Consider the following 14,032-nt stretch of genomic DNA (forward strand, 5'->3'; position numbering starts at 1 on the left):
AGCACGTTTACTGTGGTGTGTCCTGTCTCAAACCACTTATTTTTGGGATAAGTGACTGTAACTCTTTAACTTGGTCATTCTCCAGCATTCACGGTCACCTTTGGGGAGAGTCCACATCATTGTAATACTGAATTCGTCCATCCTTCCCATTTATATATATATATATATATATATATACACACACACACACACACACACACACACATATACATATATGTGTATATATACACATATATACATACACATATGTATATATATACACATATGCACACACATGTGTGCACACACACATATTTACTTATTTAAGTTTATTTATTTATTTTGAGAGAGAGAGAAAGCATGAGTAGGGGAGGAACAAGTGAAAAGAGAGAGTGAGAATCCCAAGCGGGCCCCCACTACAACACGGGGCTCAAACCCACAATCTATGAGAACATGACCTGAACTGAAGTTGGCCGCTTAACTGACTGAGCCACCCAGGGCCCACCATCCATTCCATTTCTTTTCTTTTGGGTCTCTATTTTTCTGGAAGCAAATTATTTATTTATTTATTTATATATTTATTTATTTATTTAATGTTTATTTTTGAGAGAGAGAGAGAGAGAGAGACAGAGAGAGAGAGAGAGAGAGAGACAGATTGCGAGTGGGGACTGGTCAGAGAGAGAGAGGGAGACACAGAATCTGAAGTGGGCTCCAGGCTCTGAGCTTGTCAGCACAGAGCCTGATGTGGGGCTTGAACTTGAGAACAGCAAGATCATGACCTGGGCTGAAGTCTGATGCTCAACGGACTAAACACCAAGGCGCCCCAAGGCAATTGTTTTAATCAGAAAAGGGCACTTTCCTTTACACATTTCTTACTTTTTTTTTTAAGTTTATTTACTTATTTTGAGAGAGAGGTAAACTCTTCATATACGGTTTATAATCAGTGTGTAGATATCCATAAAACAACCTGCTGGGATTTTTATTGGGATTGCACTGAATCTATAGATCAATTTGGGAACTTGATAGATCAACTGACGTCTTAGGCTGGAACTGGATATTTCTCTTAGCCCACATGGAAGGCTAGAGCTGACTGGAATTTGGTATTCCCTCTCCCCTAGGTGAATTAGGCTCTGATAATGCCCCAGCTAGTTGGGCTGTGGTTAACTCACAGGTTAATATTTGGGATGAGTTGATTGAATTTTATCCATTTTGTAATATAGTTAGGTACATTACATTTCCCATTTGCTATTTGTCCTTATGATATTTTCAAAGATAGAATATGCTATATGAATAACAGTACATTTACATATTCAATAATGTATCATATTGCCGTGTTAATAGGCTTTTTCTCTATGCTCCGAGTGCCATCACATGCTCAGCCCATGAGGTTCTAGTGGACTACCTGCTACCAAACATAACCAGTGAGTGATGTCCCAGCCCTCCTGAGATGAGTGTTTCTACAATGGGTGTTGTTTTCTCTGCTTCAACCTCTCCTGCATTTTGAGCTCTAGTAAATAATTTTGACATAAACCGACTAACAAAGTTATGGTGCTACACAGTGCTTTATCTACTACAAAGGAAAAAGGAGGACCAGAAGCTAGGTTAGAAGACAGATTTTCTGGAAACTTGTGATACTTTCAAGGAACTGCTTGAGGAAGCAGAAAATTAGAGGATTGGTAGGAGTTTTTTCTTTTGACATTTTGAAGGACATCTTAAATATTGCTAAAAGCTGTGAGGATTGAAAAATTGCTTCAGTACAATACTTAAAATATTTCTCCATAGGAACTATAGAACTTCATATAACTAAGTTCAGTTAGAGCTCTGGATTCCTAGGAATTAATCTCCATGCTGAACTGGGTAAGTGTGCACATATTGTTTTCATCGGCTCTTTACTGATCTATCCTATTAGAAGAAACAGGTTTTCCAGTTAGTACTTTCTGGTAGTCACAAACCTATGAATAACAATAATTTTTCTCACTTTCTTTCCACTACTTTTACCTCTTCGTATTCTCATCCAAGTGCATTGCTTAATTCTTGCCAGTCCATGTCTTTTTCATGATTTGAATGAGGATAATTCTATATTAATCATACTGATGCTTCTTGGTCTTTTAAAAATAAGAACATTTCTGTTTATCCTTATTTTATGAAGAGTTTTAACATCAGAAATTGCTTAATTGTATCAAATGTTTTTTCTAGCCTCTATACAAGATATTGTATGCCAATAAATTTATGACAAATTGCTCAATCTTTTTGGTAGTCCTTAGGAAAGTGCAAATTAAAACCAAGATGAGGCACCACTACATTCTATCTGGAATGCTAATATTTATAGGGTTGATTACTCCAGTGTTGGTGAGAACATAAGGAACTTGAGCTCTCAAACCCTACTAGTGGGAATGTAAATTGATAGAACCATTTTGGGAAATAGTTGCCATTATTTGTGAAATCTGAGCACACTCATATCATGAAGCAAGAATTCTGACTAGTAGGAATATAGCCAACAGAAATGCACAAATTTGTGTGCATTATAATAGTTTATAATGTGTGCATTATACTAGTTTTATTTGTAATTGGATCCAATTGCAAAGCAATGTTCATTCACAAATAATAGGATAGGTAATCAAATTGTAGTATATTTTATACAATCACCTACTTAAAAATATACTAAATTTCTTTTCTTTGGCCTAATATGTTGGGTTATGCTAATAACTTGCCTAGGTTTTTGCATTTCTGGGGCATTCCTTATTGGTCATGGTGAATTGGTGTTATTCATATTTTTTAACCTTAAAAGACTGGCTTCTTTGTTTGTTTGTTTGTTTGAAGTTTTTGATTTATTTTGAGAGAGAGAGAGCAAGCACAAGCAGGGGAGGGACAGAGAGAGAGAGAGAGAGAGAGGAGAGAGAGAGAGAGAGAGAGAGAATTCCAAGCAGGCACTACACTGTCAGTGAGGAGCCCAAGCACAAATGGAACTCACAAACCACGAGATCATGACCTGAGCCTAGCCGAAGTCAGACTCTCAACAGATTGAGTCACCCTGGTGCCCCAAGACTGGCTTCTTTCTTTTGGTTAGCTCTGATATATTTAAACTTAGGTTTGTACATCCCTTGGGTTTTTTTTTTTTTAGTGTTTTACCATGATTATTTTATTTTGTTTATTTTTTTACATCCCTTGTATGGTAACTTAAATCCTTCCTGTGACTATGAACGTGTGAATTTTAATTTAAGTCAGGACCTCAGTATTCCAAAATTCTCTTCTCAGGCACAGAAGCACTGAAATCCTTTATCAAATTTACCTGAATCCTCTTTCTCACTTCAACATTTATCCATTTAAACTCTAAAGTTATGTTAGTCACTAAAAGAATAGATGAGTTAGTCACTAAAAGAATAGACGGAGAAAATCCTGTGAGCCCTATGATGTCACATAGGATAAAAAAAAAATGGATAAAAAATTGCCTATGAATGTCCTTCATAAAAGTTTATTCTGTATTTTAAATTCTATATTTTTGATTGCTTTTGGCTGCCACAGGTTATAGGATTCTTGATATGATAGAAGAACATTTTAATAATATCCTAGCTTTTATCTATGGATTTTATCTTCTACTTTTATGATTCATTCACCTATGAAGATGGCTCTTTTGATAAAATGCTCCTGGTAAATTAAGGTGAACTAACTTGTACTCCTTGTTACACTACTCAAAGGAATATATGTAATCACGTAAAAGGTTAAAAGTAATGTTGATTGATTCATTCAATAATTATTTATTGCCTCATTTTTGTACAAGGTTCTGGGGTACTACTGTATGTCATCAAAATAGAATCATGTACAGGAAATGATTTTTTAAAAAATTCAATGAACTGTGTCAAGTAATGAGTGTTTTTTTCTTCCTTCTTTTTAACGTGTGTGTATGTGTGTATCGATAAGAAAGATATCTTTCAAAGTTACCCAGGACTAACTGCTGTTTAGAATTCAAGGCGGCTCTGGGAATGTGGTTATTGCTTTGTGTGTTTAGTAGCCAGGTTTATGGACCCTCTCTCTAGGGTGGGATTGATCAGCTGATATGTATAATGCCCACTTGTCCTCTGCATCTGTTTCTATGTGTGCTGATACTGTGATTTCCCTCAGCTTTCTGGGAACCTGGGTGGTGGAAGCCTCAAACAGGAAGAGGAAACCTACATTTCACCCTGGTGGGTGCTTAAATAACACCCTTTCCCATGGAAGGCACAAGGCACTACCTTTTATGTGACCCAGCTGCTCTCTGTCTCCCGTCTTTGCTTTTCATTGTCTGTTCCTCCACCTCCAACCTCAAGTTTTCTGAACACATTCTTATTTCATCTGCCATGGGGAGATTTTTTTTTTTTTTCTAGGCAGCCTAGGGGCTAGTTAGGGGCATTGGCTGGCAGCTCAGATTCCCTTTAAAGCAAAACTAGCAATCTGTTGAATAAACCAACATTATGCTGAGGAAAAAAAAAATGGATAAAAGCAAACACAATCTATTAATTTTTCATTTTGACCTATCAATTGATTGAACTAGACAGATGGGCCTTAACTTTATGGTTTATACTAGAAACTATAAACATAATTTATATGCTTTGTGACACAGATATGAGACAAAATTAGTAAAGATAGTTTGAAAGATTTCTAGAAAAAAATTTTTAAAAATACACTAAATAAAACATTTGCCCCCATAGACAACGTAATCCCTGTGAAAACTGGAGCAGGTGTGGTTTGTGGAAAGGGCACTGAATGAGGCTGATAACATCTTGGCTCTCTGCCCAGCTCTGCTACCTTATTACCATGTGACCTCAGGCCAGATATTGTACCTTACTGAGCTTTAGTGACATAATAATACTTGCCAAACGTACCCCAAAGGGATGTTGTGAAAATGATAGAAAGGTGGTTTGAATACTTGAAAATGCTATAGGGCATTCTTATGATGGGAAAGAATGATTTTGGATTTAGGATGAAAGGGTTAAGGTAATTTGAAAGGAGTATGAAATTTGGGTCAACTGCTGAAGTAGAGATTGTTATTACTACGATGGTTTTCCTTTTAAATGTTTAACCACAATACAGTATCACCTTACAGCTTGTATTTTTTCATATATATAAGATTATTAAAATCTGCCTTTAAAGTGATTGTTTGCTTTCAAATGTAAGGCACTTATTGTAATATTTATTTAATACAACCTAAATAAGATATAGAAAAATCTGCTGATTTTTCTCAGCAGAACTCTGACTGTATTTATAATGAAAATAAGTGGGGAAAACGGGCTTTATTTAAGAGAAGCGTCTGTGCCACAACAATATCTTAGAATATATATTCCATTTCATAAATCACACCAAAGTCTAACTCTTATACAATCTACACCCCAATAATGTAAGTAAAAAATTCAAGTGTCTAAGCATAATTCATCAACCCAACAATTTTCTTTAACCGAATATCAGATGCTGAGACCATGTGTTTAAATATATAAAATTACCATATTTAATCAGTGATTGTAATATAGAGGTCTGAACCTTAACCAACCATAAAAGTAAGATTCTATGTGCTTTCATGCATTCCTCCACCACCACCCCCACCCAGTTTAGAGGAAAAAAACAAAAAACAAAAAAACTTACAGATTTTTATGCTACCAAGGTTGTGAGCAAATCCCAAACCCTTAATGGATATTGTTTATCCTCACTCAGCACAGACCAAGTAAAATGTCACCCACCTCATCAAACAAGTACATTTTTCTATTCTGTTGTAATCACAATCTCAGTAATATATTTCTGATTAATATAAATAGAAAATCATTAGTTTTAACTTATTCAGTTTGACACGCAGATATTTAAGAGCAGGGGGCTCTCATAAACAGAAAATAATAGAAGGAATACTTGGTAGTAATACATGTAAAACAAAGCAGTTAAATGAAATTTACTTATGTCTTACTATTGTTAAGTTTTGTCTTATTATAAGTTTAAAGTCTTACTGATGTTATAAAATTAAACCTTGATATGATAAAATTAAACTTTCTGCAAGGTCATTCCTCTGCTGTGGGCTTTACCTGTCTCCTGAGGAAGTATCAGTTGATAATCTGGGCTTGAAAAGGTTTGGTTAGCATTTCTTCAGTTCTAAGTATTTCATCGACTATTGCTTTACAAATGAGCTGAGACCCTGAGGCATCCTTCAGACTACTGGAAACTTAATGGATGACTCAGTAGGAAATTTGGTATTTAAACAGGAAGAGACCGGCATCACTCTTTACTGTTGGCAGAGTGTGATCTAAAAGAGATAAAAAAAAACAACAACCAAATTTAACAAATATTCTAGTTGTGCTTAGTAGGTACCAGCCTCCCCAAAGCTCTTTAGAGGCATTAGCTCATTTAATTTAATCCTTACAACAACCCTAATAGGCAGTATGATTATCTTCTTTAGCTGATGAGGAAATGAAGGCACAGGGAGCTTAAGTAAACTTCAAGGTCACTTGATCAGTGATTGGGATTCGACCCCAGGCTCCCTGGCTCCAGAGGCTTTGCTGCTGATGCTCTTTGTTAGTGGTGATAAAAGAGGTAACAGGCACACCAACTAAGCTGGTTTTCTGGTACGCTGCTTTACTCCAGAGGAGAATCAACCAGTCTTTTTCTTTTTAGAACTAGTCTTTTTTTTTTTTTTTTTAATTTTTCTATAATGGACTTTTTTTCTTACTGATGTACAGTTGACATACAATCTTATATTACTTTCAGGTACAAAGAATGATTCGATATATGTATACTCTACAAAATGATCGCCACAATAAGTCTGGTTACCATCTGTCACCATGCATAAATACAAATTTTCTTTTTCTTGTGATGTGAGCCTTTTAAGATTTACTCTCTTAGCAACCAGTTTTAACAAGTACTGTAGTGAACCTGAAAGAGATACCAGTGGCAGTAATCTATGCCAGCCAGGCACATCTATACATAGAGGTCAGATTTCTTTTTTTTTTTAATTTTTTTTAACGTTTATTTATTTTTGAGACAGAGAGAGACCGAGCATGAACAGGGGAGGGGCACAGAGAGAGGGAGACACAGAATCTGAAACAGGCTCCAGGCTCCGAGCTGTCAGCCCAGAGCCCGACGCGGGGCTCGAACTCACGGACAGTGAGATCGTGACCTGAGCTGAAGTCGGACGCTTAACCGACCAAGCCACCCAGGCGCCCCGAGGTCAGATTTCTTAAAATAAGATTCATAATCAATTTCTAAGATGTTAATACTTCCCTCTTCGTTTTATGATAAAGTTTCCTAATAAAAAGCCAACCTCACCTGAGACCTGGCCATTGCTAAGCCAGCAGTTGAACTGGTGCAAATAAGATGAAAAGTCAGCAGGATCTGAGAAACTACAACTTTGCTTCCTCAACATTCATGGATTTCTTTCGTTTGCAAAAGTATTTTTTTTAAGCGAGTTTTATCTTGTATTTAATGGGGCACCATTTGTATTTCACATTTCCCTTAAGCATCTAAAAATGTTACAGAATCGTGTCATTTCCTTTCACATTAAATATCCAATCAACCAGAGAAGTTGAGTAACTTGTAAGTATCCCAAAAAACAAAATGTTAAAAAATGAATTTGAACTTGGCGATTTCATTCAGTCAAGCGTCCAATGGGATGTGAGGGAATCTCTTATGTGCCAGACATCGTGCTTGGCATTTTACAGTTATCCGGTTTAACCCCACAGCCTTGCAAGGTCACACCCATCATCGGGGGGGGGGGGGGGCGAGAAAAGAGGCTTGCAGAGGGTAGTAGCTTGCTATGAATTTCACAGTTAATAAAAGGCCTTAGTGAATTATAAACTCAGGTGTTTCAGGCTCCACGGAGCATAGTACTATTTAAGAGACGACCCAAGGCCTGGGTATCTTGCTAAGAAGGTACCAAATTTGCTGGCAATCAAATGATGGTTCAATACCACCGCATCTGGAAATAGTGAGCAAATCATGGCGGTAGGGTGCATCCAACCACTTCCTACATGATTGGTTGAAATAGAAACACCTTCACATACGTTGGAAAAATGTGACATAGCTAAGGATCCGGACTTCTTCACTTAGCTAGCAGGAAGAAGCAGCTTTTGAACAAAAGGGAGACCACGGCCTAGGAGGGGGGATTAAAACAATTTGCCTACTGAAGCTGGTTGGTGCTGCAGTACTCAAGGGCCAGTTGGCTGCACGGAAGTCTTTTCCGCCACGCCTGAATGGGTATAGCTACCGTAGGACCACCCAGTGCTCACCTTCAGATGAGAGGGCAAGTCCCATTACAAGGGATATACACAGATCCATAACACATCCTGACAATATGTTTCTATAAGAAGTGCGAGATGGAAGGTTTCATTAATCTGGGACTGGAAAAAACCTTGTTCCCGGAGCGTGGTATTTTGGGAGGAAATTACACCATTGAAGTCCCCTCCTTGAGATACCCTTTTCCCTCCAGGTACATCATCCTTCTTTATCGACCTCCAGGGGAAGGCGTACCCGAAGCTCAAGACCAGTCCCTCAGCCCGGAGCAGCGCGGGGTCCCCGGGCTCGCGGGGGCGGCCGTGACGCAGGAGGCAGCGGCGGCCCAGGTCGCGGCGCGAGGTGGGGGCAGGTTGCTCCGCGCGGTGCGGCGCCAGCCAATCAGGAGGCGCGGTGTTTCGGGCGAAGGGAGGAGAGAGGGTGGGTGGGGGCCTCCAGGTTTCCTCCGGTGCCCGGGCAGCGCCGCCTGCAGTTTCGAGCCCGAGCGCGGAGCCCCGCAGGGGTCTCCGGGTGCGCCCGCCGGTCCCGGTTTTCCGCCTCTTCCCCGCCCTTTCGGGCCCGCCCCCTCCTGCGATCCAGACGCGGCTCCGACGGCGGCCGGCCTCCTCCTCTTCGGGCCCCCGGCTCTGCCCGCAGCGCGAGTCTCCCGGTCGCTCTACGCCTGGTGTCCGGGGGCGGAGTGGGGGGGCGGCGCCGGCGGGGGCGCCTGACCCCGGGCGGGCGGCGGTAATGTTGCTGCGGTTGCCGCCCTTGCGGCCGGGCGGGCAGCTGGCGGTGGCAGGAGCCGGGGTCGGAGCGCGCTCGCCGCTAGCCGGGACGCCGCCCTCGCCTGCGCTCGGCTCCCGCGGCCGCCGCGGGGCGCCGGGGCCCGGCGCGGCATGAGGAGGTGGCTGCGCGTCCGCGAGCGCTCAGCTCCTCGGCCCCCAGGGCCCCCGCGGGCCCCCGCGCGTCGCGCGCGCCGGCTGCGGCCCCGGCGCCCACGCTAGCCCCGCGCAGGCACGAGACGCCGCGGGCCGGACGAGGCGGCGGCGCAGGCCTGCCGAGTGCAGGCGGGCAGCCTCCGGAGCGCGGGGGCTTCGCGTCCCGCACCCCGGCGAACGCGGGTAGCCCGGGCGTGCTGCATTTTGCTGCCCCTCTCCGCAGGGGCGCCGCGGCGCGCAGCCCGCGCTTCTCCCCACCTGCAGCCCCTCCTCCCGCCGCTGCCGGGGGGGATAAAGCGCACGTCCTTGCTCTTCCTCGGCCTCTTCAGGTCCTGCTGTCCCCGGCCCCCACCCCGCCTTGCCTCCCAACCCCCCCCCCGCTCCTCCCCTCCCCCGACTCTCCGGCCTCCCATTCATTCCGTGCGCTGCCTCCCTCCCCTTTCCTCTTTCCCGCCCCGGCCCTCCCCCAGAGCCTCCCCACGCGGACCCCGTTGCAGTCTCGCTATTCTTAGCACATTCGTGGAAGTTTAGGGCCTGGATGGTGCCCCCAAGTCCGGCCTGAGAACGCAGCCCGAGCTGCTGGCCGGGAACAGGAAGATGTCTGTGCTCAAGCGGATGATGCGGGTCTCCAATCGCTCCCTCCTTGCCTTCATCTTCTTCTTCTCCCTCTCCTCGTCCTGCCTCTACTTCGTCTATGTGGCTCCAGGCATCGGTAAGCACCGAGACACACCCTCACTTCTCTCGGTCACGCCGAAGGAAACGCAGGATGTTCACTTATGGGATTTGCAAGGCGTGCGAACAGGGGCCCGGCAGAAAGCGTTTTATTTGAAATGTGATTTCAGGAGTGTCAGATAAACGGCTTGGGGGGCATGGCTTTGGTACGTGAGTGAGTTTCGTTTGTGCACGTTTGAATAACTTGAAGACTGCATTAAACGGACACAGCAAAATTAGGTGTGGTGACCCCGGATGCCCTGGTTGCTTTCTTGAGTATTCATGACAGCGTTATTCACTTAATATCGGGTCCTTTAAGCTTAAACTCAGTGCTTAATCGTAGTTTTATTCACACAGTCTCAGATATAATAGCTGATTGTAAAAATATGATGGAGAAACCAACACCAGCGAATGTGATTGAGTTCAAGAATGTATGTTTTCAAGTGTTCTAGGTCACTTTTTTAGAATGGGGTCAGTGAACATTTGTGCCACACACTTCAGGAATTTTTAGGCGATGTGTTTTCTTATGAAAACAATGCTCCATTATTTAGTCTGCTTTTCAAGGGTAGGTAGATTCGGCTACCTGTTAGGATGACTTCTGAGATAAAATAACGATTAAAACAACAATTTTGTGGGATAGTTTGTAGTTTAACTTTATCCTACTTATCATTTTTTGGGCCTTTGGCCTAAATACCCTTCTTAATAATCTACTTGAATTGGCTTCTTATATATTCTAATTACTCAGCCCCCTTTGGTTGAAAAGGTGCCAATGTGGCATTCTAGTGACTAAAACCTAGGAACCTCATATGGGATTAAAACACATCGTGTCTCCCAAACTTTTTCTGGGTTTTTCCTGGTTATTATGTAGTTACTGTTAAATATTTATAGTATGTATTTAATGTTAGTGTATTTAGTGTGAAATATGAGTTTAACGTTAACTTAGTATTAATGTGGATCTCCTATTATTTCTTTTTAGACACTGGTAGCCTTTTGAGCCAGTGCCATTTCTCCCTGGTTCAGGCAAAAATGTATGGCCTCTTATACAGTGAAAACAACTGCAAAATTTTGAGATGGAATTGTTATCAGGATATTGTCCTATGCAATAGTAGATTATATTAATGACTTTCAGGGGAGAGGGAAGAGGCAAACCTTATTGAGACGGTTTTATTTCCTAAAACAGAATCACTGTATGATTTTTTTCTTGATTAAATTTTTGGATTCAAGTAAGATGTTTAAACTCAGATAATGATGCTTGAGAAGACATAAATTGTTGAAACCTTGATGTATCCCAAAATAGAAGTTTAGGTTAAAGTTTGAAGAGGTGTGAATATTTTAAAATATTATTTTCCTTTAATGCAGTTTTTTCCTTAGGCTGAATAAAATCCCCTGGAAACCTGTAGAAGATATGACAGCGATAGCTCGGTGGATTTGAGAGTAGTTAACTAAAATATTTGGTGGCTGTTCTTAAAATCTTCTGCCATTTTGGAAGTCTTATAAATAAATTAACTCTTAACGGGGCGCCTGATGGCTCAGTAGGTGAAGTGTCTGAATCTTGATTTCAGCTCAGGTCATGATCTCACAGTTTGTAGGATCGAGCCCTGCGTCAAGCTCTGCACTGAAAGCACAGAGCCTGATTGGGATTCTCTCTCTCCCTCTCTGTCTGCTCCTCCTCCGTGCATGCATGCTCTCAAAATAAATTTAAAAAATAATAAATTAACTCTTCATTCTATAGCAATTTTTACTTTGTCATGTAGCTCTCTCTTTAAAGGTTGGAAATCTTTGGGTGATGTTATTTTATTAGATATTTAACTTTGAGAGGTTTTGGAGAAAAAAGTTTTTTTGCACTTAGGCAACAGTTTTGTTTCTTGGTATTTTGAGTAACTTGTTGAACTTAGGTTACTCAAAAAGCTAACCAAAGGAAATAAATTCCAGCTGTTGTTTCTTAGTCATCCCTTTTTCTTGGTGCACTGAATCTGTAGATTCTTAGAATTCAGTTGATGTGATATACTAATACATTTTTCTCACTTATATACTTAATGTTTGCCATAACATTATGATATGTCATAAAAAATTTGGCAATTTTCATACAGACAATTAGGCTGACACAGTTTAAGCTACTGTTTTTGTGGGTCTTATAATTTATAACTTAAAAAAGTTGATTAAAGCCAGTTAAGAATGAAAATCAAAACTTACAGAGTACTATCAATTTATTATATGGTCTATTTCCCAAACCAAGTATTATTTAGCAGGAAAAAAAAAGTCTTATTTTTCTTTTAAGTGTTGGGAAGCAGTTTTCCAAAATTCACATTTTTGCCTGAAAGCTCAAATTTTACCATTGGCAACAAATACTGTCAGTTTTTTGTTTTTTTTTTTGAAGTGTCCGGCTCACTTTGTTCATTTTTGGGAAAATGTAGGTCAAACACAGGAATCTAACCATAGTTTGTCAGTTCTCTAAAATAAAAATGAGTTTATGTAAAATGTGGCTAGTTCAGCTCACAATGCAGCAGTCAGTGCGCAAGTTGATTTTTAAGATAACCATGGTACTTTGGTATGCTACAGAGATGCTTATGAACACTTCCCATTTCATGACACGTTTCTTATTAATGAGATGTACCCCAAACTAATTAGGTTCTTATAACTAACTAATTTGCATGAGGTGTACAGAGAATCTTCTCGAAATAATTCATATTTAATTATTTTTAAGTTTTTAAAATTCATTTTGAGAGACAGAGAAAAAGAGGGGACAGGAGGACCAGAGGGAGAGGGAGGGAAAATCCCAAGCAGGCTCTGCACTGTCAGCGGGGAGCTGGATGCGGGACTCGAACCCACAAACCGTGAGATCATGACCTGAGCCGAAATCAAGAGTCGGACGCTCACGTAACTGACTGAGCCACCCAGATGCCCCGAAATAATTAATCTCTTAGCCTGAATTACATCTTGGGGCAAAATTTTCATGTGACTAAAATATATGTTGTGTAAGAGGGTGCTTTTTGTTGATCTTAAATAAATGTTTCAAATCTCTTCTGTTAAAAAGTCCATATTATTCCTATCCACACCAACCTGTTGAGTAGACATTAATTATATTTTCCTGCCTTTTATGTCCAGAGACCTATTTTTGTCATGCGCCTTCCCCCAGGCAATCGGCCTGCCATTTTTAGTTCCTCTTCCTCAGTCTTCTTTACCTGTGTTTCTCCCTCCCTGCCTCTCTTCCCTCTGTGTAGTACCACACAGTTGTAGACAGCCTGATCTGTTTCGTTTCCAGTGTTTTCTGGTGTTCAACAATTTTTTTGGCTAATGGGTGTTAAGCTACAATGAGTTCCATCAAACTCTAAACTCATTATTCTTGAGAATATTTTGAAACATTTTCCTTGAAATTTCTAATTCATGCTGGAAATACAGGGATAGTCTTTATATCATGAACTTTAGTACCAAGGGAAATTGGTCTGCAGACTCCCCCCCCAGGAAGTCCATAGACCACTTCCCCTAGCCCACCTGGTAGAGTCAGGAGCCATTAATTGTTTCTCATTCTCTTTCTGCTTTTGTGCAGGATTGCAAAAAGATGAGTGCAGTTTCCCCCCAAGGTCTTGACCTGGCTGGATTGCCAGTGAAATTCCATTTAGCGTGAAACAGTTTCCATTGTAACTTCCAACACAACATACTTCTATTTTCCTGCTATAGTATCAAAGGAGAAGATGAGCTGACTTCCAAGTTCATTCAGCAAACACAAGTGGAGTATCTCACATAGGCTGGACATTGTTTGAGGCACAGAAGATAGATGACTAAGACACAGTTACTTCCCTCATGCTACAATGGGATGAACATCAGGAAAGAGCTATAGCCAGTCCTTGGAAAGCATGCCTTGTGGAGTGTGGGCTAGTTAAGGATTTCCAGAAGGCGCTGATGGTTGGAGCAGGCCATTGAGAGTTTTCCGGACTAAGCAATGGGACAGCATGGGCAAAGGTACTTAAAAACAGAAGTATTTCCACCCGGCTACCTCTTAGGATGTGGAGTGGCAGCTCAGCCAGTATTTTGGTGTCGAGGACCCAAAAATTCCTGGCAGAGAGAAGCTGGACTTGACTCGCACAGGTTTATTGAAGCTGTCTATGATTAAGAAAAAGAGTTGATGTGCCTATAATTAGTGGGGTAGTATGGCGGAGAAGATTGCGTAACTCCTTTGGGAA

At 41.3% G+C, this 14,032-nt stretch overlaps 1 protein-coding gene across 1 annotated transcript in view; it reads left to right on the top strand.

The window, feature by feature from the left end:
* The first annotated feature begins 9,344 nt into the window (after nucleotides 1-9,344).
* B4GALT6 (beta-1,4-galactosyltransferase 6) overlaps nucleotides 9,345-14,032 on the top strand; it is a 68,598-nt gene continuing 63,910 nt past the window's right edge. Inside the window, exon 1 of the mRNA XM_047087047.1 lies at nucleotides 9,345-9,852. Within this exon, the coding sequence (XP_046943003.1) occupies nucleotides 9,738-9,852 (115 nt within the window). The 5' untranslated portion in view covers nucleotides 9,345-9,737. The remainder of the gene's footprint in view (nucleotides 9,853-14,032) is intronic.

This window comes from Lynx rufus, unplaced genomic scaffold (assembly GCF_022079265.1).
Source record: "Lynx rufus isolate CCGP_SWC_20201006 ecotype Redwood Valley unplaced genomic scaffold, mLynRuf1.p SCAF_22, whole genome shotgun sequence".
In the NCBI taxonomy this organism is placed as follows: Eukaryota; Metazoa; Chordata; class Mammalia; order Carnivora; family Felidae; genus Lynx; species Lynx rufus.